This window comes from Cibotium barometz, chromosome 23 (genome assembly GCF_041138505.1).
Source record: "Cibotium barometz isolate CiBa-2024 chromosome 23, ASM4113850v1, whole genome shotgun sequence".
In the NCBI taxonomy this organism is placed as follows: Eukaryota; Viridiplantae; Streptophyta; class Polypodiopsida; order Cyatheales; family Cibotiaceae; genus Cibotium; species Cibotium barometz.
In genome coordinates, this window is record NC_141068.1 from 41606233 (window position 1) to 41632448 (window position 26216).

General features: G+C 44.2%; 1 protein-coding gene across 9 annotated transcripts; it reads left to right on the top strand.

Moving 5' to 3' along the window:
- Window positions 1-115: 115 nt before the first annotated feature.
- Window positions 116-25697, top strand: LOC147625953 (uncharacterized). Of its 9 annotated transcripts, none has more exons than XR_015268743.1 (11): window positions 116-359; window positions 1125-1320; window positions 11654-11849; window positions 13633-13726; window positions 13871-13906; window positions 14183-14326; window positions 23265-23337; window positions 23485-23735; window positions 23836-24071; window positions 24746-25314; window positions 25427-25697. XR_015268743.1 is itself a non-coding variant. In XM_086817492.1 (11 exons), the coding sequence occupies exons 1-11, from the start codon at window positions 186-188 to the stop codon at window positions 25185-25187; spliced, it is 1626 nt and encodes a 541-aa protein (XP_086673618.1). In that variant the 5' UTR covers window positions 116-185; the 3' UTR covers window positions 25188-25697. The 9 variants fall into 9 exon arrangements, 6 of the variants coding, with proteins under 6 accessions (XP_086673618.1, XP_086673617.1, XP_086673615.1 ...); XM_086817492.1 differs by having other exon boundaries at window positions 24746-24965; window positions 25182-25697; XM_086817491.1 differs by having other exon boundaries at window positions 24746-24965.
- Window positions 25698-26216: the final 519 nt, after the last annotated feature.

Genomic DNA, 26216 nt, shown 5'->3' on the forward strand with positions numbered 1-26216 from the left:
GAGAGGAAGATGTCAGTAATAGATAGAATAGATAATCACCTTGCAACTTGTAGGGCTTTTACACACATAAGGCATGCATGCATGATATATTAGGCCTTAAATTATGAAAGGTTATGAGAGTTGGTTAATAAGCTTTCTTGCCATATGCTAGAGCTAGAGGGCAGTGGGAGAGGTAGAGGACCGTGATGATAATCTCCAAAGCGCGAGCTTCGTTTTCAGCGCAGGGGGAGAGGTGCAGCAGCGCCAGTGGTGGCCAGATTGTGAGCAAGCGCAAGCCATCAAGCGTACCGGACCTCCTCCACCTATTGGAGGCACGTGACTATACCGGCGCCATCACCCTCCTCCAGCTCAAGCACCTGGTAATACTACTGTAATTGGACTCGTCATCAGCATTCCCAATCCCTTGCACGTGCCTTGCTAATTTCTTGTCAATGGTGGTGCTGCTTAGTTGATATTGTGCTTTTATTCTTTCTATCTTTAGCGCTGCATTTGCCCTATCAACTACATATTTGCTGTACTAATTCTTTCTATTTGCTACTTCCCTTAGTGGTAGGCTTCATTATGGCTGAGTCTGCCCTGCATCTCCGGAGGTTTGACAGAAACTCAGTATGAAGGGCTTTGTGTGAATATATGCTCTTATGTGCGTGTGTGTGGAATGCATGTGTGAGAGCATATCTTGATACAGATTTCTACACCCACTATTGGGCACTGATGACGTTAGTGGGGATGTCGTAGTATCTAGTCCATACTATGCATAATGGAGTTGATAGTTATATAGTCTTGTGGGTTGACTACCATGAGTATATAACATGCACGTTCCTAAAAGGTGAATTTAGGCATGTTCCTGGATTCATCTAGGTATATATATATATATATATATATATATATATATATGAAAGGGGAAAGAAGGTGTCATCTTCCAATTGCCCTTATGAAGCCCTTATTGCATTTCTTTTTTAGAAAGTGTCTAATATGCCATGGTGCTTGAGGTTTCTCAATCAGAAAGTCTTATATGCCATGGTTTTTGAGGCACCATGGTTGATTGAAGATGCTTGTTTGCCCCATGTCCCTTGTTGTTTTTTTTGTCTTAGAAGGCTATATTTCTTATCTCTATGTTTTTCTAGGAAAACGTCTCTGATGTGGCAACTCTAGAATGGCTTGCCTACTGCCACTTTCATCATGGGGAGCATGATAAGTCTCTTGATTTCTACAAGCAACTTTTGGCACAACCTAACTCTAAGACAATCTACCATACATACTCCGCGGCCTGCCTATTTTATATGGCCGTGTATGATGAGGCTGAAGTAGCAGCTCTCAAAGGTTAGTCTCCTTGGTCTTAATTCACTCAAACTACATGTGATGGATTTCACAAAGATTTGCAATTCAATAAACCCTTTCTTCTTAAAGGTTCATTATCATATGATTAAGACTCTTTGCATTTGCATTCAACTAGAGATCAACATTGGCTAACATCAAAATAATAACCTTTGCAATTAGAAAAGCGCTTAGGATATCAAATGTGAGTCATGCACACTTGCACTCAAATTAGTATATACACACAACACGACACACAAACACAACTTCAGCTAAACCTCATAAGTATGTGCAAAAGTGGGTAAAGTTCATCTCAATGGGACAAAATAACTAACAAAGAGTTATTTATTAATCAATAAATGAAGTGGCAGTGGGGGCATAATGGTTGTTTTGTAAGTTAAAGTGTTGAAGCTACAAAATTGGGAAGACCTTATACTAAGTCACATGCAGCACTGAGGCAGAAACTAAACAAAGTCATTAGAGATATCATTTGACAAATCGATGTTCATAGGACATGGGTAGAGCTGTGGAGACACTCTCCTCTAGAAAAGTGACCATTCCTTGACTCTATAGATGTGTTTATCCACATACCAAGCTACCTAGGGATTCATATGTCACATCCACTCGTGATTTACGTGGGCTAGACTAGAGTCTCACCACACAAACTTTGGTGGCACCCATGCAAGAGCATTCAAAGTTAAGGGTATGGAGGGTATGTGACATGCTTGAGATTGAGACTGAGCAGGGTATCCTTTGATGTCTAACATGCTACAAAATAAGAGGCCACTTCTAATGTTAGTTAGAGAGAGGTTGTTCCTATTCGTTGAGTCATGGACTATGTAGGCTAGAGATGGTACTTTTCTTGCATAAGATATAGAGACTTAAGAGTAAACTCACGAGAAGGCAAAGTATGCAAGAGGACAATGGCCAGACACTCCTCACATCTTTTTTCTAGATGTTGAGCAATGCTAAGTTAAAGAGTGATGCACTATCGAGATCATAGGTATATGGGCCTCTACTAACTTGAGTTGCATTGTCATCAATAAGCCTTATTGAGGCTACAAATAGGAGAGAGGATCAACAAGATACCATGCAAACATTTATCACAGACTCTTTGGTGCCTCCATGTGATTGTGACAGATACTGAGTCCATGCACTATCCGAGGTGATAGAGAGACCTTGGATGGTATACCCGAGCTCGCCAAGTGATTGGCCCCCGGACTTGAGGCGCACTAGCTCCTCGTACACATGGAGTTATGAGTGATCGTGCATAGTCCCTTCAGAGAGCTAGACACTTCCATCCCCTTAGATTTAGGCCATCCTCTTATTAGCTCCACATACTCGAGCGACATAAGTGTGGTAGCCAAGTTTGAATATTGGATGGTGGCCTATTGAGACTAGAGTGTTTGTAGACTACATAGGAAGTTTGGCACACTGCACAAGTAGGCTACAGTATTGTATGGGCTGAAATTTCCCTATTGGGCCATGCATAAGATGAAAAAGATATTCCAAAGACACCGTATCCTCCATTGTGGGGCCCAAAGGTGTGCTCATACGGATCTGTATGCTTTGGGAAGCTGCACCATAGCCAAATGTCTTCTATAACTTTCATCTTTTGGTGGGTGGACACAGAATGGTCATATTGACCCAATAGCCATATGGTGACCGCGGAGGACTGCCACAACTTAGTGTGGTACTAGACTACTCACACACAAGTTCTCAATCTTCACTATATCTTGCATCCTAGCTTCCTTCTAGGAGATATCCTCTATCTCTTTAATTTTTATCCAATTAATGGAAGCTCCCTTCATATGAGCACATAGGCGTGGAGCTTTCAGCCATGCTTTGAACTCGATGGTTTTTGGGTAAAAGCCTCCCTAGTAGATTTTTCCAAGGGGAAAAGCTATGCTTTTCTCCCAAATTTGTATAACTAAGAGGCCAAGGTCCTTGTATTCCACAACACACATCTTGGGTGAAAGCTTGAAGGAGATCTCCTCCCCTTGGATCAAGGAGGAATCTTCTTAGGAGTTGTACAAGGGCTACGCCGACTTTGAAGTATAAATAAATACCTGCGGGGGCGCCACGCTTTGGGGCCAATTGGTCTCTTGTGTAGGAGCACTCTAGCTCCATTTAAATATTTTCTTTTCTTCCAAATTTATTCCAGTTCATAAAGTGATTAAAGTGTGATTAAGTGTGTTCACCGCCCGTCAAGTTTCTAAAGGCCGGTTTCAAGGTTCCATTGCCGGGATCCATCGTCAACTTTTTCAAGAAGGCGAGCCTGTGGTCAACACATTTAATTCTATGGCTGGAACTAGTGCGGAGATGAAGGATTTATCTTCGGAAGAGGACGACTACTACTTCGATGAAGATGAGGAAAGTGAGCAAGAAATACCTTCTGATATGCCAGAGCTTGAAGATGATGATGCCACCTATGAAGCAAAGATGCAGAGTTTGATGGAGGAATTAATGGAACTCACGAAGGACTCACGTTTTCCATGAAACTTCAAAGCTGATTCCAAACCACGGAGGCAGGGGTCTCAGAAGAAAGCTAAGCCTCAACATTCGACTCCCATCCACCCACCCTGATTTTTCTTCCTCTTTTCCCCCACCTATCCATGGAAACCCTTTCAATACTTCTCATCCTGGTTACTTTGGTGGAGGCTCTGTCTTTCATTCCATGACGGGTGTATCCAACATGGGTATGACTGGGAGCTATGGCATGCAACCAGGTATGCATGGAGGTATGCCAGGAAGTATGTATGGAACTTATGGTGGTGGTGGTGGAAGTGCTTTTGGTATGTGTGGTATGGAAGGTGGTATGATGGGCATGGGATCTAATGCTGTGGGCAATTCTTTTCTCAAACCACATCCCTATAATAATCTTGTTCAAGGCGAAAAGCCAAAAGATTATAAAGAGGGTGGTGTTGCAGTAAAGTTTGATACTTTTAGTGGTGCAAAGGATCGTTTGAAGGCCCTCACCTTCATTCAACAGTTTGATGCGGCATTTTCTAGTGGTAATTTCACAAAGGCATCTAAGGTACGAAAGGCAGCTTCTTTCCTAAAAGGTAATGCTCTTCAATGGTGGTCGACACTTCTTCATCAAGGAATAGCACCTAGCACTTGGGTGGAGTTCAAGCAAATCTTCTCTTCCTTATGGTTGACACCGACTTTTGAGGTGGATGTTATGACAACTTGGCATCGATTGGATTCCAGAGATCGTAACAATCTGGAAGAATATAACAAGAAATTTTGGGATGCTCTGCTACCGGTCACATCCTTTAGGCCCGTGTCATTGGTTGAGTAGATAGAGACTTATTGCTGTGGGTTACCCAAGGAGCTTCGAGATTATTGCATCAAAACAAAGGTTATTAATATGACTCAGATGATAGAAAATGCTCAAACTGGATATGCCATGCTTACTGGTCAGATGTCAGGATTCAAGGATCAACGTCTCTTCTCCAAGAAAGCATCAAAGGAGTCGAAAGAGACCAAGAACACTGAACCACGAGAGAAGGGGCAATCCAAGAAGAGAAAATTTCAGCCCTTACCTCAAAGGATAGATGAAGAAAGGAAAGAGCTTATAGTTGGCAACAAATGTTTCTCCTGTGGAGAAGCAGAGCATCGGTATTATAGGTGTCCAAAGAGAGCACCTAAAAAGGCAGATGATTCACAGGAAGAGCCTAAAGCAAAGAAACAGAAACCGTCTGCTGGACTAGTACCTAACTTGATAGGGATGAAGCAAGGGGATGCATCTTCAGAGTTATGCAGAGCATGGGGAAGACTTCGAGATCAGGACGTTTTGATCTTTTTTGATCCTAGGGCTCGTGCAAACTTCATCACCCCCGAGCTTGCAGCAAAGTTGGGCATCAAACCAGAGGAGATGGGTGTGTTACACGAGGCTACTTTGGCTTGTCCTGGACATTCGGTTGAGGTTACACCGATCATTGGGAAACTGCGTCTCAGTGTGCAGACTTACACGGACAGAGAGGATAACTTCTTCATTATGTCTTTGGAGGGTTGTGATGTTTTGTTGGGTATGCCTTGGTGCCATAAGGTTAAAGCGGTGGTAGATACTTTCAACAGGAAAATCTCTCTCACTAATAAGAATAAGGAACACACTCTTGATGTAAAGCTTAAAGGGGAATCTATTCCTGTTGTATCGGCCTCGGCCATTTCTCGTCTAATAAAGAAACATCTTTCTGTTTACTTATTGTTTGTTAAAGAGAATCAGGATACCATGGATTCTAACTTATCTGAGTTGGATAAGGAAAGATTGGATTTTCTCGAAGGTTTTCAAGATTGTTTTTAAGAGGCTTTGCCAGGGGAATTGCCGCCTGCCAGGCCTGAGGATCATGGGATTGATTTGATTCCTGGAAGTTCACCACCGAATAAGCCACCCTATAGGGTGAGTGCAGCCCAACAAGAAGAGATTATGAGCCAAGTACGTGATCTGTTGGACAAAGGGTTGATTCAGCCGAGCTCTTCACCCTATTGTTCACCAGTGCTTTTAGTACAAAAGAAAGATGGTTCTTGGCAGATGTGCATTGACTACAGGGCACTGAATAAGATTACCATCAAGAACAGATTCCCTATACCTCGAATCGATGATATTTTGGATCGGTTACAGGGAGCAGCTTACTTCAGTCGCATTGATCTGAAGAGTGGATATCATCAAATTTGCATCAGGCCAGAAGATGTGCACAAGACAGCGTTCAGGACAACTTTTGGACTCTATGAGTTTTTGGTCATGCCTTTTGGTCTTACGAATGCTCCAGCGACTTTTAACAGGACGATGGATCGAATTTTTCGACCCCACCGTGCTTTTGTGGGCACTTTCTTTGATGATATGATTGTGTTTTCTCACTTAGAGAAGGAACATCGGGAGCATTTAACCAGAGTCTTTTAGGAACTCAGAAAGCATAGGTTGGTTGTCAACAGAAAGAAGAGTGAATTCTTCATGCAGGAGATTCACTTTCTTGGGCACATAGTGTCTAAGGATGGCGTCAGGATGGATCTAGCAAAAGTCGAAGCATAAAGAATTGGCCGGATTTGCAAACCATACATGATGTGAGAAGTTTCTTAGGACTTTGTTCATATTACAGGAGGTTTATTCGATTCTTTGCAGAGATTGCTTCACCTTTACATCACCTGACCAAGAAAGATGTAAAATTCCGATGGACGGTAAAAGAAGTGGAAGGGTCTGGTCATTTATTTTCCTCAATTGCACACCACAAGTAATCAATCACGTAAAGCACATGACGCTGGCCAGAGGCATATGGCAGCACTTGGCTTCTCTTTATAAAAGCGTATCACCCATGAAGAGGATCTCCTTGGAAGTGCAGATGCAGGTTATGAACCCTGCAAAGTCATCGACGATGCGGGAGCACATTAACAAGCTACAGGCTTTTCAGTAGGAAGTCCTCCAAGCTGGGAAGGAGATATCATTTGAAGACATGGCCATTACTTTGCTGTCCCACTTGCCTGCTCAGTATTCCGCTTTCTACTACTCTTTGATTATTTACGAGTGGCCGGCTCAGCACCATTACTTGGGAGGAGCTTGTGCCCATGGTCTTGGACCAGGAGGAACGTTTCACGAACCCTCCTCATAGCAGAGGTTCGGAGGCCTTAACTGGCCAACGATCGAAAGGCTGGAATAACAACAAGGGCAAAGGGAAGGCTTCACCGGAGAAGTCTTCTGAGAAGAAGCCCGACACAAAACGAGAGAAGCTGAAGGCCGAACGATCCTGCAATGATTATGGCGAGAAAGGCCACTATTGGAGGAAGTGTCCTAAGCGGACTGGGAAGAGTGCTGATTCTTCAGCCTCAGCTGCAAAGACTCCTGCATTTGTGCACTTAAGAGATGATGGACTCCGATGCTTCATCGTCTTCGAGCGAGGAGGCCGTTGGCTTCACCGGCGAAGGATACCCGGGAATGGATTCTTGACAGTAGTGCTTCCAGGCACATGACTCCGTCCTGTGACTTCTTTTTGGATCTGAAATGGCAGTCAGGTCGCATTTTTATTGGCGACAACTCCACTATTCCGATACACAGTGAGGGCCGGATGGAGATTATTCCCGATGGCAAGGGGGGCAAGCATGCTTCCCGTGTTCTTTACGTCCTTGCTGTGGGTTTTTATCTTCTGTCAGTGCATGAAGTATGCAAGACTGGCTTTCGGGTGGAATTTGAGGAGCATTCAATTGCTCTACGGGACCGTGAGATTGGCCAGGTTGTTTGGGAAGGCGGTGTGGAGAATGGTATCTACAAGCTCTTTGCACTCTTCTTGTTGACAGGTTCTCAAGTCAGAGATCTGTGGCACTTTCATTTTGGCCACTTAAATGTGGACGCACTGCGGCGAGCTTTCCGAGACCAGATGGTGGTTGGCTTGCCAGATGTTGGCAGTAGGCAAGGACGTTGCAGTTCTTGCATACGTGGTAAGCAGCATAGGGAATCCTTTCCGAAGCAGGCTTCCAAGCGGGCTTCGAAACCGTTGGGGTTGATTCACACTGACTTGTGTGGACCTCTCTCTATTTTATGCTGCTTGTTGATGACTGTACCAGATTCGTGTGGGTCTACTTTCTTTCACAGAAGGACCAAGCTTTTGCACGGTTCAAGGATTGGCACGTGATGGTGGAGAAAGAGTCTGGATTGTAGGTAAAGACTCTCACGGCTGACAAAGGGGGTGAATTCTCCTCGACTGTATTTCTCAGATTTTGTGCAGACCATGGCATCAAGAGGAAACTGGCCAATTCCGGATCGCCTTCAAAGAATGGAGTTGTAGAACACAAAAACAGGACTGTGGTGGAGATGGCGAGGACCATGCTGGAGCATCGTGATCTTCCTCGTCCACTTTGGGGAGAGGCTATGGCAACGGCTGTCCATACCCTCAACCGGTCTCCAACGACTTCAATACCTAATATGACTCCGTTTGAGGCATACTTTGGCAGGAAACCTGATGTCTCGCACTTCCATGTTTTTGGGAGTGATGCGTATGTACATATTTCGAAGAAGCAGAGGGGGAAGCTTGACTCCAAGTCCCGCAAGCTTATATTCGTGGGGTATAATTCTCTTTCCAAGGGATACAGATTGTATGATCCAAACAGGAATGAGATTGTTGTCAGCCGGGATGTGGTCTTTGATGAGCATGTTCGAGTATCCACTGTCGAGGAGCCGCCACTTCTTGGAGATCCAGAAGAGTCTGATGATGATTCCCAGACCATTACTCCAGTTGATCACCCTCAGTCAACATAGGAGGTTGAACCCGCAGCTGGACTAGAGCCCCCGCAACAGCAGGAGGCTCCACGATCTGTTCGAGTACCTAGGTGGTTGTTGGACACCCTTCGGGAGTCGGGTGTCATGGAGTTACCCTCCGAGTGGACCACAGAGGACGGCCCTCGAAGATCACACAGAGTCCGAGACAAAAGCAATACAGCGGAGCTTCTTCAGGTAAACTATGCTCTGATGTCTCATATTATGCGGGACAAGGAGCCCACTTCTGTCAAGGAAGCTCTCTCACAGGATACTTGGAGGAAAGCCATGCAGGTAGAACTTGATGCCATCGAGAAGAACAACACATGGGAGTTGGTACCGAGGCCGTCGAAACGATGAGTCATTGGTGTCAAATGGGTCTTTAAGACCAAATATGCGTTAGATGGGTCGGTGGACAAACACAAAGCCAGACTTGTGGCTAAAGGTTATGTTCAGCGGCTAGGCATCGACTACGAGGATACCTTTGCACCGACATCACGGATGTCCACGATTCGGACCATTCTTGCCCTTGCTTCTTCTCAAAGGTGGCCCGTGTATCAAATGGATGTAAAATCTGCGTTCCTTAATGGTGACCTGCGCAAGAGGAGGTGTATGTTGAGCAGCCTCCAGGCTTTGTTGTTCCAGGATCAAAAGCGATGGTTTACAGGTTACGTAAGGCCTTGTATGTCCTTAAGCAGGCTCCCAGGGCTTGGAATCAGAAGATTGATTCCTTCTTTGTTCAGACTGGATTTCAGAGATCGGTTGCAGATCCTAACCTGTATCTCGTCCGGGAACGCGGCATGGTTACGATTATCATCCTTTATGTGGATGATCTCATTCTCACCGGCGGTCATGTGGAGCACATTAGCGTGACGAAGGCTACCTTGTCAAAGGAGTTTGAGATGACCGACTTAGGCGTACTCCACTTCTTTTTAGGATTGGAGAGCTGGCAGACCCAGAGGGGGTTTTTTGTCTCTCAGCAGCGGTATGTTCATGAGTTGCTTGAGGCCTTTGGGATGGAGAACTGCAAGCCTATTACTTCGCCGATGGACCCAAACACAAAGTTAACCGTTAATGATCCTTATGAGCCAGTTGATGCCTCGCAGTATCGGAAGTTGGTTGGTTCATTGATCTGGTTGCTGAACACCAGATTGGACTTGAGCTTCTCCGTGGGGCTATTGAGCTCTTTTATGCAGACGCCATTGAAGTCTCATTGGGACGTAGGATTGCGGATCTTGCGGTATCTGCAAAGTACGAAGGATCTATGACTCTTTTACACAGGAGGGGATGGAGTCAGACTCCAAGGTTGGAGTGACTCAGATTGGGGAGGAGATCCAGACACGAGGAGATCTACTTCAGGTTACAGTTTTACCCTCGGCTCAGGAGTAGTTTCTTGGAGCAGTAAGAGGCAGCCAACTATTGCCCTATCTTCGACAGAGGCAAAGTACCGGGCTGCTTGTGGTGCTGCTTGGAGGTTGTGTGGTTGCGGAGGCTGCTAGGCGAGATTGGGTTTCCACAGAAGGAGCCCACAATCATCCAGTGCGATAACCAGAGTTGTATAGCTATTGCTCGGAACCCATACCCGGACCAAGCACATAGAGATACAGTATCACTTTGTACGTGAGAAGATCTTGGCTGGTGACATCTTGCTACTTTATTGTTCGACGGAGGACAATGCGGCAGACCTCTTCACGAAGTCTCTACCTCAGGCTACGCTCAGGCGGCACTCCAGCTCCCTTGGGTTGATTTCATAGCGAGGAGCTGAGAGGGGGTGTTAGAAGTCATCTCCTGTCTTTATCAGACACTAGGGCCTCTGTTGTGGGTGTGCCCGCCCTGTATAGGTGTTTTATCATTTTTCCTCACTCCCCGTATTTTTTTCCCCATTTTTCCCTATTTTTCCAAGGTGTGGGAGGCAGTGTAGGACCTGTCGGTTGTACCAGATGCTGGCCGACTGGTCACAGGCAGTCCCAGTTGCTCCCTGCTGCTGGCCGACTGCACATGAGTGATGGCCGACTTTGATATGCTGGCCGACTGCTGTATTTTCAGGTCGTGGGCATTTCAGGTCTAGTCGGCTGTCCATCTACTCGCCGACTGCACTCATGGGGCCATATAAATAGGCCCCATTTCCCCCACATTGTATTCATTCAGTTTTCCTCGGGATCTTGTGTATAGAGAAGAGTTATACGCCTATCTCTCTCCTTCTCTTGTGCTGTCTATTTTCTGCACTCTACTTGCTCTTGTGATCTCAAGTTTGGTTATCATTTCCGCTGTGTATTTTGACATACAATGGGGTCACCGCGTACGACAAATATCCATCCTAAAGGGTTCTAATGCTGTACAATGTTGCACTGATGATGATGAGCCATCTTGTCACCATGCACTATAGTGCAGAGTGCATGTGACATTTTTGTATGTAAGTGAGAAGAAGCCCTAGACTATGATTGAGTTGACATGATGACATGCATGCTTAAGGGACATGATGATGTGGCAAGCCGATTGGACATAAAGACATGACATGCGATTACATGATGCTGTGTCAAGCTGTCTGGACATAAAGACGTGGCTTGGTGGTTACCCATAATAATGTGGCATACTGCTAGACACATGACATTTTGAGTGTCATCATGAATCTCTAGGCGGCCTTACTCAATCACAACAGTCACACAAAAAAATATGACCCTACTTTAAGAGGTCAATACTTCCAACTCCCTGCTATAATACCCTTGAACACGACTTATGAAATGATACAATCACCATAGGTAGCACAACCCTTGGTTGAGTGCCATAGGGTATTTCATGATGATATTTACTTGTTATACACAGTAGGTTTGGGACTGAGACCATAACAACCTGCCGATGCACACATGATAATTATACAACACATCCCTACAAATGTCACTCATCCCTTGAAATTTAAAGAGATACGAGGAGTTCAGAATTTCTCTACATTAGAGAATAAATTACATCTCTTCTACTATCATTTCAAACTATCTAGACTTTTGACCCTAAAGGTCTAGTTACAGTACAGTCTATGACCAGTAATGTTCTTGATTTTATGAGAATGTTTACTGACGACACTTTTGCTGGAAACAGGCCCAACATGCTCTTTGCAAGTGCGCATCCTTTTCCATGTGGCACATAAAAAGAAGGACGAGAAGACATTGACGCAGTATCATGAGAGACTTGGAGAAAGTGTCGAAGATCAGCTGAGTTTGGCATCATTTCACTACATGCAAGCAAACTATCAAGATGCCACAGACATCTACAAGAGACTGCTTCTTGAGCATAGGTGATCTCAGCTACCTCAATTATTTAAAGTTGCTATCAAGCTGATTCGTTCCTTCTTGAGATCATACATAGCTACAAACAATCAACAAGGCATTCCTATCACTGAACCTTGAGAACTGTCTTTTAATCTTAGCCATAGTTTTCGGAGGATTGAAAACGTTTACAACCTTCATAATGCTGATGCTCTTTGCCTTATGTGTGTCAGCCTCAAGGTCATGACCATGACAAGGATGCGATTTAAACTAGAGAGTCACACATTTGAAGATCCAGCATTGTTGACTGCTTGTTTGGAAGCAATGATAGCTCCATCAACAAGTTAAGCAAGAGGGGATGTCATGTGCACATCTGTTGTACTAGGGTGCTGCGTGGACATTCTGCATAATTATTTCATTTAGGACACCGATTCTGATGGGCACTGTGCATGCTGTGAGCCCTTTTCCAAGGACATCTCACCAAATGCCCATCTAGGCTATAAATACATCAGTGTCAAGTCATATGTGCAAGACTTGCACAACCCACTTGCAAGCTGTGTGATGTATGTCTGTTCTGGGCAGTTATTAGGTCTCTGGTCGAGTGCCTGGGAACTAATGGTCAATCATTTAGAGTGTAGATGTCCACATGTGTGAAAGCCTCAAGTTACCCATTTGGGTGCCCAAACTCTTAGCACAAGAGCCTATGGGCTGGCCGACCAAGAGGTGCCCAACATATATGGGAGAGAAGGCAAATTTTCTACCAACTTGCCTCCTTGATGCCTATATAAGGGTTCCCAGGCTGCTTAGCATAGCATTCTATCATCCCATCATCAGTGCGTTGAGACTCCAGCCATCTGGGCAATCAGAGGAGCATAAATGCAAGCCAAAAGGGGTGTAGAAGCTGTGCGTTTTCTGTTAACAATGTTGGTATAGAAAAACGCAGGTCATCAGTTCTAAGGTCATCACAGCAACGTATTAACCATCTCAGTCAGGGCCCAGGGGCAGCCACTCGGTCAAGGAAGGAGGGAGTTTCTCTGTGGGAAACCCTAAATTCAGGTCAGTTCTCAGTTATGGCAGAATCAGCCCATCATTGTTTTTCATTCACTTGCAGCAATATAAGCAAATACACCAGCAAGCGGTGGGGGCCCTTAAGTGAGTAGTTGGGACTCAGTATTCTGTACTATGCAAAGCTCCGAGAGATCCTCCAGAGACACGAGTGTCCCTCCATAGGCAATGGACGTGCAGAGCCTCTATACAGTCATAGATGTCGAGGACCCACTTTGATCCCCTCACATTGTATCATTGTAACATTGTACCACTAGCACTTATGTGGCTGTTTTTTCTTTTTAGCTCTAGTTGGGTTTTTTCCATGATTCATTCACTTCATGAACACTTTTGGTCTTATAGACCCTTTGGTCTTTTGTTTTGTAGATGTTAATAGAACTTTCTTTCTTTCTCTCTTCCATTTCCTCTTCCAAATCAGCAAGTTAAGCATGCCTTAATTCATTATTAAAAAGCTTACACTACGCCTCATGTAACAGAACTATGTCCTCCCATTATGCTCATTAAAAAAGGTGTTAGAATCAGATTTCTTTGTATAACTTTTTAGTTCAATCGTCCTTTGAATCTTGAATAAACTTTAAAGTTCAATTTCTGCTCAAATCCAATCAGGTTCTCAGATGTTGGAAAACAAAGTTCCAAAAGTCTCAAAAGCATACAAATAAGATGAAAATTTCCTATGTAGTGTGAAATTTGCAGGTTGTTAGATAAGTACTTGACAAAAATAAAGCTGAAAGACAAGCTTTTCTGCAGAGACTGGTTGGCATTGAACGTGTATGTTGCTCTTTGCTACTATAACTTAGACTTCCATGATGTGAGCTTGGAGATCCTAAATGCATACCTTCAGGTGGATCTATCTCGAATGCACAAACAGAGACAATTAAAGCATATCTTTACAACAAGTTGTTATTCTACTTTTTAATGTATCTATTAACGATTGCTACTGACGGTGGCCAAGTGCTGGTTTTTAATTCTTGCTCCTTATGTACAGGCTCACCCAGACAGTGCTGTTTCTGCTAATCTAAAGGTGAGAAGAAGAATCTTTTGTACTCAAATAATCTATTTAAAACAAGAAACAACTTGGGCCTTTTGGGAATCATGTAGTTAGAAGTCTAGTTCCTCGGTTGATTTTGGTTCCGCCAGCTGACAGAGTGATGCTTTGGTCTTGCAAAAGCCTACACTAGTGAGGCTAGCATGGAATAATAAGGCAAGATTTGGGTTGAATTTTACAATAAATTAGATTTTTTGTATGTTTGAACCACAAACTTAACCTTTGGAGTCATGTTTAAATTGGAGTTTTCAGGCTTGCAACAACCATAAGCTTTGGGGGGGTAAAGTTGCTGCTACAGATTTGAGAGCTTTGAAAGAACCCACCAGGGGACCCATTGAAAATGAGCTTTTGCAGCACAATCTTGTTGTCTTCAGGCAAGGTGAAGGTGCTTTGCAGGTTTGCAGTTTTTCATCTTTCCTCGTCAAGTCCATTATTATGTGTAAATTATGCTTGCAGATCCTAATCTACTTTTTCCCAGTGCACATAGTATAGGTACTTGGTGGATCAAGCCCTTTAGGAATAGGTGTAATGACATGAACACATGGGTTTTGGAAGTGATCAATGCTTCATTCTAAGAGATGTGAAGGGTTGTCTTCTTCACTTAGATTCTTATTTCAAAGAACTCTCATGAATACTTTGCTTTTGTAACAGAGGCTCTAAGAACTAGGTAGGTGGTGGCATAGGTGCATTGGTTCTTCTTGAGGGCACTACATAGATGCATGTGTCCCCATGATGAATCAAGACTTATCTCTTTTCAAACCTGGAGCGAAGCCATAAAGGTGGAATTGGGCACACAACCTCTTTTCTTGGGACATGTAGGGGCATGTTCCTGGATTCATCTAGGTATATAATTCAGCCGTATTAGTGGACATGCGAATTTCACATTGTGAAGTTTTCGTCCGAGTTGCAGCCAGTTGATATTGTGCTTATTCTTTCTATCTTTATCGGTGCGTTTGCCCTATCAACTACTTATTTGCTGTACTAATTCTTTCTATTTGCTACTTCCTAGTGCTAGGCTTCATTATGGCTGAGTCTGCCCCTGCATCTCCGGAGGTTTGACAGAAACTCAGTACGAAACGCTTTGTGTGAATATATGCTCTTATGTGTGTGTGTGTGTATGTGTGTGTGTGGAGTGCGTGTGTGAGCATATCTTGATACAGAGTTCTACACCCACTATTGGTGGGCACTGATGACGTTAGTGGGGATGTCGTAGTATCTAGTCCCTACTATGCATAATGGAGTTGATAGTTATATAGTCTTGTGGGTTGACTACCATGAGTATATAACATGCACGTTCCTAAAAGGTGAATTTGGGCATGTTTTTGGATTCATCTAGGTATATAATTCAGCCGTATTAGCGGACATGCAGATTTCACATTGTGAAGTTTTCGTCCAAGTTGCGGCCAGTTGATATTGGGCTTATTCTTTCTATCTTTAGCGGTGTGTTTGCCCTATCAACTACTTATTTGCACTAATTCTTTCTATTTGCTACTTCCCTTAGTGCTAGGCTTCATTATGGCTGAGTTTGCCCCTGCATCTCCGGAGGTAACAGAAACTCAGTACGAAGCGCTTTGTGTGAATATATGCTCTTATGTGTGTGTGGAGTGCGTGTGTGAGCATATCTTGATACAGAGTTCTACACCCACTATTGGGCACTGATGACATTAGTGGGGATGTCGTAGTATCTAGTCCATACTATGCATAATGGAGTTGATTGTTATATAGTCTTGTGGGTCGACTACCATGAGTATATAACATGCACATTCCTAAAAGGTGAATTTGGGCATGTTCTTGGATTCACGTAGGTATATAATTCAGCTGTATTAGCGGACACGCAGATTTCACATTGTGAAGTTTTCGTCCGAGTTGCGGCCAGTTGATATTGTGCTTATTCTTTCTATCTTTAGCGGTGTGTGTGCCCTATCAACTACTTATTTGCTGTACTAATTCTTTCTATTTGCTACTTCCCTTAGTGTTAGGCTTCATTATGGCTGAGTTTGCCCTGCATCTCCGGAGGTTTGACAGAAACTCAGTACGAAGCGCTTTGTGTGAATATATGCTCTTATGTGTGTGTGTGTGTATGTGTGTGTGTGTGTGTGTGTGGAGTGCGTGTGTGAGCATATCTTGATACAGAGTTCTACACCCACTATTGGGCACTGATGACGTTAGTGGGGATGTCGTAGTATCTAGTCCATACTATGCATAATGGAGTTGATAGTTATATAGTCTTGTGGGTTGACTACCATGAGTATACAACATGCACGTTCCTATAAGGTGAATTTGGGCATGTTCCTGGATTCATCTAGGTATATGATACATCATTAGAAGCAGACGGAGAAGTTGGTGTAACGTGTCTAGCTTTGACTTGCCTTGATAAGCGGTGAGATGGGAATCTAATTTCCACTCCTCTGGTGAACTTGGTGGTCAAAGTGAGAAAATGATCTCTATAAAAACTCATTCTAGATGATAAGGCCTTGGTGTGTATATAGCATTGTACATGGTGGAAGTATTATCATAATACAATCATCCTTGTGTGGTGCAACTCCTCTCTATTCTGTGTTATCATTTTTGATACGTTGGTCACATCGGCTATGCTATATGGAGTACAAATCTGGGGCCCTAGCCTAGATCGTCACAGTCGATCAGGACGCACATACGATGGATGGAGATCGATGGAGAGACCACTTGTGTCCATGATCTCCAGGATGATTCGGGCTAAGGCCTCGGTACCCCATGAGATTATCCGAGCCGAGATGGGAGCACCACCGATTGTAGTAGAGGCTCTTGCCAGATCAGTGTCCTTCATTCATAGCACCTGGGAGCTTCCCCGGCACCGGTATGCACGACTTGCTTTAGAGTCCTCTCATCAGCTAGCCATGGAGGGAGACACTTCATGTTGGTATGCGCAGATAGCATCCTGGTTTGAGCTCCACGGGTTCAGCTTAGACAGACTTCCACCCTTCCAGTACTCTCTAGAGGCACCCTCTCTCACCTTTACACATTCTAAGATTAGTAGAGTCATCAGATAGGACCTCATTCAGTTGGACACTAGGAGGACATGGCTAGAGCCCTCACAGGAGTTAGGGACGAAGATGGCTTTCTATAGAGACCATCTTCTCTGCACCACTGAGGATAGCTTTATACTTAGACCGAGCTACATGGATACCCATCTGTCTCATGGATTGAGGTGCACCATTGGGCAGATCCGCACCTCTTCACATCAGTTAGAGATAGAGACAGGCAGATTTAGAGGCATACCTCCAGGGGACAGGATATGTCAGATTTGTTGGATAGAGCCAGAGACGGAGGAGCACTACATCTGTCGCTGCACAGCATATTATGAGATTCGAGGGCGCTACCATTGCCTTTTCAGAGAGGGATTTGGACCACTGGCTAGAGTCATGGACTATTGTGATCAGCGATGCCTGGGTTTTTATCTCCTGGAGATCTGCAGGCTCAGAGAGTCCATTATGAGGAGCAGACGCCCGACTGGCAGGGAGTCCACACAGAGACAGATTACTGACTTCTTTAGAGGGACTAACCGGGAGGACACACAGCCGACAGCCCAATAGTGGGCACCCCGTGGGACTCTAGTTGAGAGAGCTATCTAGTTGGGCAGATCCAGATGCCCGAGGGTTCACGGATCCTTACATCAGAGACGGTGCCTACACCGGAGGATTCAGAGCATCATTGCGAGGCATCGGGCTCGTCTGACCAGGCATCTCACTATGGCAGATATCCAGGCCATCCGGCAGAGACCCATGCTAGAGCTCCTAGGATGATTACCACTCCAGCCATATACTGTTGTATTCACTGTCACTTTTGTACTCCCCCATATTCATGTATCCATGTACTCATGTACCCCATTTTGACTAGTAGCATTAGCTTCCCACTCTCCCTAGTTGCTGCTTCCGAATGCTCCCTACTGATGTATTGTAGGGTAGATACTTACCTTCAGTCCTTTCTTTTCTTTTCCAGATAGTGTATCAGATGTCATATGGTTGTAACTTTGGTCTCATAGGTCACTTTGGCCTTTTGAAGACGTTAATATAACATTTCATTCATTTCTCTCTCTCTCTCTCTCTCTCTCTCTCTCTCTCTCTCTCTCATAGACCCACTGGGTCTTTTGAAGATGTTTAATATAACTTTCTTTCTTTCTTTCTCTTCCTCACCCCCCCCCACCCTTGCCCCGCGTGCACCATTGTCACGGCTTGAGCTTCCATATCATCTCTCTATTTGCAATCTACTCCTAGTACCTACACACGTATCATGGATATCTTTCATCCTTCATAGCTCCTCGTTGGATATCCTGATTCCAATAGGTTCTCCTACCATATTTTCTTTGCTTCTACCAGGCGCCTAGGTTAGAAGTGTCAAATTCATCCTTGTGCCCCCTCTTTAGTAACTTGTCCAATTTTGGAGTGTTCAAATGTGCTACATTCACAGTTCTAGGTGTCCTTGCTATAAATGGTCCTCCTGTTTAAAAATCAGGTCCAATTGAGTGAATCTGTTATAAGTTGTCTGGCCTCTTTTAAATGAGTTGTGGACTTGCAACCATACACCTTAGTATTAAATTATCAAAAGCTGTAAATTGAGAACATCCTATCATGCCCTTGGACTCCATATGGGCTCCACCCACATGATCCATACACATGCCTAGGACTAACATGCTCTGCATGTTGGGGTTTGTGACATTCTCCTCATTTTAAGTATGGTGATTTTGGTGAGGTCCTCCCTCTCTTGGGCTTTGCTACTTATGTTTAGTCTGTTAGAAATCTTGCTTATTCTCTCTCTCAAGTGCTGGCTCACTTAGACCTTCTTGTGAGGGCTCATGGACAACCATATAGAAGACCAACATGAAAGGCCTGTTCGGACGATATGGGGCAGCCCATGCATGGACAGGCAACCTAATGTGCATGGCATGTCAGGTTTGGACAACCATCATGGCAATGGCAAGGTGGTGCAACGGCAATGGTGGCTTCTCTGGCCAAAGAAACCCTTGAGTAGCTGCTAGCATACATGAGGAATATCTCCCATTCGGTGGTACAAATGAATCAACAACTTCAGCAGCAGCAATAGCAACTCTTACAACAACATCCCATTCAAGTTGTGCGACCACCATATCCTACTTTTCAGCCCAAACCTGTCAGAGGAGGAAGAGGTCCTGACTTTGTAGAGGCATGGATAGACAAGTGGTTTCATCTGATCAATTGTCTGCCTCACCAAAGAGTCACTCTTGTTTGAGATGCATTTGAAGGGAAAGGCTACACATGGTTGCAATTTAAGAGTCCCGCTCGTTATTAATTGGGATGAGTTGAAGCAAAGGTTCAATGAGATTGGGATGACTGCGAAGTTTGGAAGCCCTCCTTTTGTTCCTCTTTATGTCGGGTGATGGGTTGAGTTGTTCTTCTTTCCAGTTCCTGAGCTCAATTCTCCATGCGATGTGAAGTATTATGGGAGCAGAGGGAGTAGAGGCATGATGAGATGCGAAGGACTCTTTGCAACGAGCAAAGGATCTCAGCCATTTGCATGCTGTAACATGTGGGTTGAGACGAGGTGGCTTCTTGAAAGCAAGCTCCCTATCAGGAGTCTGTATCACATAGTAGATCTTTTGAGTGTTAAGCCCCAACAATTGAGCGTAGGTTGAAAATGCATCATCTTCCCAAGTAGCTTTCCTGATGGTGCTCAAGATTTACTGAATATCTGGATCATTTTGCATGGACTTAAGCTCGACATCCTTCTCTTCAAGTTGTCTTCTCAAAGCCTCCCCTTTGGTATTCCGTCCTCCTTGTACTGGTGCTTGTTCTTGTTCTCTAGGAGTAGCATCAACAGGCTAGAGGTCATTTTTCTCAATCACACTCATAATTAGTGTTTCTTGAGATAGGACCGTCTTCCTTTCAAGGAAGGAATCGTAGGCTCTGATAACACTTCAATACAGAGCGTGCACCTCTGAACCACTTAACTTTTAATGAGATTAAGACTTAAACAACCACACCACATAACCATGAAATAAATTATGAGACAGCACTAAGGCTGGTGCGCCACCACCCACCCCCCCTTTCTTGAGATATTTTGTTAATCCAAAGGAGTATTTATGTACAAGCTTTGAGGGTGACCTGGGCTGCCAGATTTTCAAAAACAACCTCAAGATGGAAACAAGTCCAACCAATGATGTTGATGAAGAAATACCTCTGAAGGGGCAACCAGGCTGGATCCCCAAGAGCCAAGTCGCAAGGTGTGTTTCCACACTAGGAGGCAACCAATCCTAGACCGGAAACACCCCAGTTCTCTAAGATCCTCTCCCCTGTTTGTGACCAAATATGCACGTGGGTGGGGTTGTCTCCAATGGCTGCTACACTGTAAGACCCAATTCACCAACAGTTTCAAACCCCGCCTGATGCCGTAAAGTAGGGAGAAAAGAGGGGCCAATGGTATACTACCAATCCATAAAAGGGTCTTGAATGTATGTTGATAAATGGCGAGTCCAACGTGGATTGATGAGGATGTCTATCGACCATGCAAAGGTATGTTGCAGCCTAGAAACAGCTCACTATACAAGGGCATGGCTGACAGTTGAAGAGGTGGTGGAGCAGGCGGAGCGGGGCGCAGCTGGCATAGAGCAGGGTAGTGCACAACAGTGAAGCAGGGGGGTGCACAGAGCATAGTGCAGAATTGGGTGCATCTGTGGTGCCAGTGGCCAACAACACAGCAGGGCAGAACAGAAGTATTGCATTAAAGGGCAACACTGAGTGGCACAGGCGGAACTGGGGCTGCAGAAGTGATGCTTAATGTGGTAGGGTGACAGGCAGGTTGGTGGCCAGCCACGATGGGAATGATGGAGCCTCCTCTCATTGACCCCCCTTCGTCTCCTTTAACAAGGTGATGGTGAACTCCTTTGAAGGTGAGGGGTGGCATGCATCTCACCCACCACCTTGCAGGTGGGTCATATATCCCAACTGAGATATAGTAGAATAGGTTAAACCCTTCTTGAGATCCCTCTGAGTGAGGGCCAATGTCACCCCAAATAGGGCTGTTGATAGTTGTTCCACCTACCCAAGAAATAACACTCATACAAGGGTAATATTTCAATGAGGTTAAGGATTCGAGCTACAAAAGAGATTCCAGCAGGTATAGCGGTGGGTCCCTCCATTGCATCTGGCAACCATACTTGGAGTGGAAATTTTAGCTGTATGCCTTGAAAGAGGCTTGTACAGTTTGGGAAGAGTTCTCGCCCAATCTTTTTCCATTCATTATGGCAGAGTAAGAGGGGGGTTGGGTCTACTTCAATCAAGACCTTTGGGTACCACTATACATACTATAGAAATGAAACCTGGGAAAGCTGTATAATTAGTTAGAGCGGTTGGTGCAGCAGCAAAAATAGTTGCAAAAGAGGGCCAATTGGCTACAGACTACCTTCCGGTGAAATTCGTTTAATATCCCAAAATTGTTTAGCACGTGCCGGACGAGTTGGAAACGTTGATACTAACAATGAGGGCTTGGGAAAAGCTGGATCTAAACACTGGTTATGGAAACACCCCAAGGTGAGGTGTGCATCATGGTCCTTGTGGATCAACCCCATGGAGGGGGAGAAGGCAGGAAGAAGCGAGTAACTCCTTGAGGATATGTTGCACTTGGAAAGAGAAGTTGGAAACGTAAAAAATATGGGTGCCATGTGGTGTGTGGGTAGCACCCCACACTTGGCATGGTTGCCCTCACGTTTGTGAGAAAATGCATGTGGGCACCCGCCACCCATTGATGAGTAAGGCGCCCTATTCATAAGGTGTCCACCAACTCATTAATGATTGTGTGAACTTGCAAGTTAATTATTAACATGAAAACAGCATATTAAAATTATAAAACGAAGGTTCTAGCACCTGTTCACACACACAAAGGCTTGTCAGATCAAGCAATCCATGCACACACGACGTCCATGGGCCAATGCTAGGCATCTTCAGACCCCAATGGACACTTCACAGGCAGTGAAAACACTTCACACATTCATTTCCATGCATCAAACAAACATGAAAGATTCAATGCACATGTTGTTTTGGACAATCTCCCATTCTCAAAAACTTGTACCAAGCAGCTAGGGGTTAAATTGGTGACAATGGTCGTGCTTTCTAGCTCCAAATCTTGCCACTTTTGGAGCAATTTGTATTATGAAAGGAGACTGTGACCTGACATGGTGGAGGCCCGAATAGAGGCAGCAAGTGGGTGGTAGTCTTAGCGACCCAAAGAAGAGATGAAAGTGGCTTCAAGAGTTCTGTGATGTCCCAACAGCTTACTCCTCAGTGAAGAAGATTGTAACTTTTTTGACCTTGTTAAGCAGTTGGATCATTTGGATGTTGATAATTCATTATTTACAGGAGGCTGAATGTAGAATCTTAGTTGACACCTCTTTTGTAGGTAACCCCTAGCACAATAGACCCATCAGACACCAAGATAGATCGTTAGGACAAGCATTTGTGAAAGGAGACTTTTTCAGCTCTTCGTAGGTAACTCTTAATAGTGAGATCAACACTTACCAATATGAGGGGAACAGGAGAGGGCACTTGCAATTTTTTGAGTGAGAAAGATGAGGTTTTTCAGTCTTATTGAAGCTGCATATGGATTTGTAAGGAGCTTCATATCGCTACCACATCCTCGAGGGCCCTAGAGGAGGCTCTTTGGGAGTAAAGATCCACTTCTGATGATGAGTAATTTTTTGGGCCAGCCCAGGTCATGCGCCAAGTACACTCTTGGGACCCACCCTGGCAGAGACACAGTGGCATCTGTGCTGATAGGATGATGTTGATGGAGTGAAGTGTTGTGTGTGTCCACCACTGCATGGGGGGAAAGTATGGTGCAAAGCTTTAAGCATTACAAAATATGAGGCAAAATGGTCACACAAACACCACGAGTTCCTTGGCTGCATGAAGCCTTATGAGCTCTGTCCAAGGGGAAGTGCCTAGATGTCAACACACTTTTTTTTGTGTGTAGGGAGGCCTGGATGCCTTTGAGGTAACAGGAAGCCCTAGACCGATCTGCATATAATGGCAATTCTTTAGGATTGGTCTAGTCTTCTCAAGTTCTCTCTCTTGGCTGGTTCAAAATGTGGGCCCATTCCTGCACTAGACGACCTTACCTTAATTCATTGTCCTAGCATGATGCATTCATCTGAGTGTTGGACATAAAGCTCATGCTTGTCTTTGTGGACAATGTGGCAAGTAATGCATCAATATGTACAAAGTCAGTTTGCAACGTATGGAGGTATTTAGACGTGTTTTTTTGAGAAGTGCAATTTTAGATATTCTGGTCTCCTCTGAGTACTTGTACTTTTATGTGCCAAGTGCAGGTGCTTCCACGTTTGCTAGATATTTTCCCTGAGGCTCAGCTGAACCTGGCTGTTTACCACCTACGCAATAATGGTAAATCCTTAGTTGATTGGCCATCAAAGCAAGCAATCCAGTGTTTGAAATGAGTCTTTATTTACTTAATAGTAATTTCTGATAGACCTTAATAGATTGAAGGTTCTTCTAAGATGCTGCTGTGTTATGGCATTCATGAAAACAAAGAGTTACGGCAGGCTTATGAGGTGGTCAATAAGCTAGAACCAGCAACCCCTCAGGAGTACATTATCAAAGCTGTAACATGTGCAAGTCTTGGGCAAGAAGTCACTTCTGAGGACCTAATTCAGCAAGCCCAACACCTCTTTCAGCTTATTGGCTCGTCGGCAAGTGAATGCGACACCATACCCGGCCGTCAAAGTATGGCATCATTCTTCTTTCTAAATAAGCAGTTTGAAGACGCACTTATCTACTTAAAAGTAAGACACTCTTCACTTCTTCTCATAAGCTTTATGTGATTAGAAAGAAACCATATGTAATTCGTAGAGTATATGTATTAAGAGACATTGGCTATTGCAGTCAATAAAGAATTTCTGCCAGAATATGGAGGAATTCAATTGGAACTATGGGATAGCTAAGGCTTCAGTTGGCGACTACCGTGAAGCAGAAGAAATTCTCTCTTTAGTTTCTTCTGAGAAACTGGTGGAGGATTATTACTATCATGCGTGGCTCTCATACTGTCTTATCATGAATGGGAAAGCCCACGTCGCATGGGAAAGGTATCTTCAAGTAGAAGCCTCAGATGAGTCATTTAGGTGAGCATTTAAATTTTTAAACCATCTTTGTGATTCCTGTGGTTTTTTAACGATTTTTATGTACACAAACTGTCAATTTTGTTGATATGCAAAATTGATTCCCACATAGTATTAGAGCCTGGGCACTCAACATGAACTCTTCTAAAGAAGGGGGAGTGTTTATACCCGAGCATACTTTGGGAAATTAATAAGTGCTGTGGCTTGAACATAACTGTATAAAGCAAAAAGTTGGGACGCTCAGTCCTTTATCTTCGAGAGGCCTTATGGCTGGGCAAGCACCTGTGATTGGCTGCTACGCTGTCCTGGGCGTATGCACGAGCTACTGCCATCGTGGGTAAATTTCCACAAATTTGAGTTTGCCAAAGCACTGCATGGCATCCAGTTCCGAAGTGGTGTCAGATTACATGGAATTTTTTAATACAGAAGCCACTCGTAGGCATGCGCAGACACAGTACATGCATACGTAACATAACCAATGTACAAACATACATCATAGACATACATGCATGTATGCATACATACATACAATTCACATATACATAACAGAAATATCTAACATCATTACATGCATACATCTATAGGTCACATGCTCTTCTGTCCTAGTGGCTTGAAATGCTGAAACATAAAAAGTCATTCTGGTTTTAAAAAGCTTATCAAATCTCCAAGTTTTGCAGTCTTCTCCAGTTGATAGCAAATGAGTGCTACAGAACTGGCCAGTTCCTCTATTCTGCAAAAGCATTTGATATACTGGCTCGATCAGACGAGTCGCAAGAGCACTGGGAAGGACTGCGTGGAGCTTGTATCGGTGTTTTTGAGAAGATTGTTGCAGGCATGGAGTCAGTGGACAACCTGAAAGAGATTCTTGTTCTGCTAAGGAGTTCTAATAATCCACAAGTAAAGCTTTATTGTTGTGTTTACAGGGTGTTTGTAGATAATCTCTTTCTAGTATTGGGATGTTATGACGGTCTTTTTACTGTTTTCAGAGTGCTTAGTACCTATACAGTCTTTGCATGTTATCAATAGAGCTAAGTGGGTGTATGCATTTTTTTTTTTCCTATACATGAAATTTCAGAAGGTAAGTCCATGTGACTATGCTTGTAAATTTGCCAGTATTGAATCAGGCGCATTTCACATGTCCTGTATTTTTGGGACGGACGGACTATGGACATGGGCGATTGGCTGTTCCCATCAGCCCCAGCCCCCTGCCCGTCATCAGATATTCTTAGCATGTGGGATTTGCATGGTAGTTATGTAGGTTTAGGGAGTGCTAAAAATGTTGAAAAACTTAAAGCTGGTGCTAATTTGTTCATAAAGATAGCTATGCTCTAACGTGAACATTGTAATGTGTATGACAGGCAGAATACATTTTAAGCAACATCAAAAAATGGGCCAAGGAGAATATTGCCAATTCTTAGGGTCTCTATATACTTGGTTGAGATGGTGGGGTGGTGCAGCTCATGATTGGGGCAAGAGGCTTTGGTAATGATTAATGAGCAGTGGAGATCTTTGTTTATTACTGTTCAGCATCTAGGGTGCAAAGGCCCTAAGTCTCCTTGAAAAGGGTGCTTATAAACAAGCTTGTAAACCACTCATTTGAGAACTAGAAACATATTCACGTTCGTTTCAGTTGATTTCCCAATTAGATATAAGTTCCCCCACTCCCACTCCCACTCCCACTACCCCCCCCCCCCCTCCCCCTTCTTTTTCTCCCCAAAAAAGAACTTCTTAACTACCCTACCGATGACTAGCCCTGCCCCACATCCCCACCTTTAGTGGTTGCTCTCAATACACCATTCAGTCCCCCTCCGACACATGTAGCAGAAGGCTCCTCGATGTCTCCCCTCCCCCCCTCAGCATCTCCTTTCCAGCCCAAACAAACAAGTGGAGAGAGAGAGAGAGAGAGAGAGAGAGAGAGCAAGAAAGAAAGTCATATTAACATCCACGGAATGCCTTGAAGGCGGATGGGACAAAAAACCGGTACCTCAGTCATTACAATAAACGTCGGGGTGCACTTAGGCACAAGCAAAAGAGAGAGAGAGAGAGAGAGAGAGGTTATTAATGTCTATGAAAGACCCAACGTGTCTATTAGACCAAAAAGCTTTTACATGTGATCCATGAGTAAACTGGATGTCAAGACAACATGAA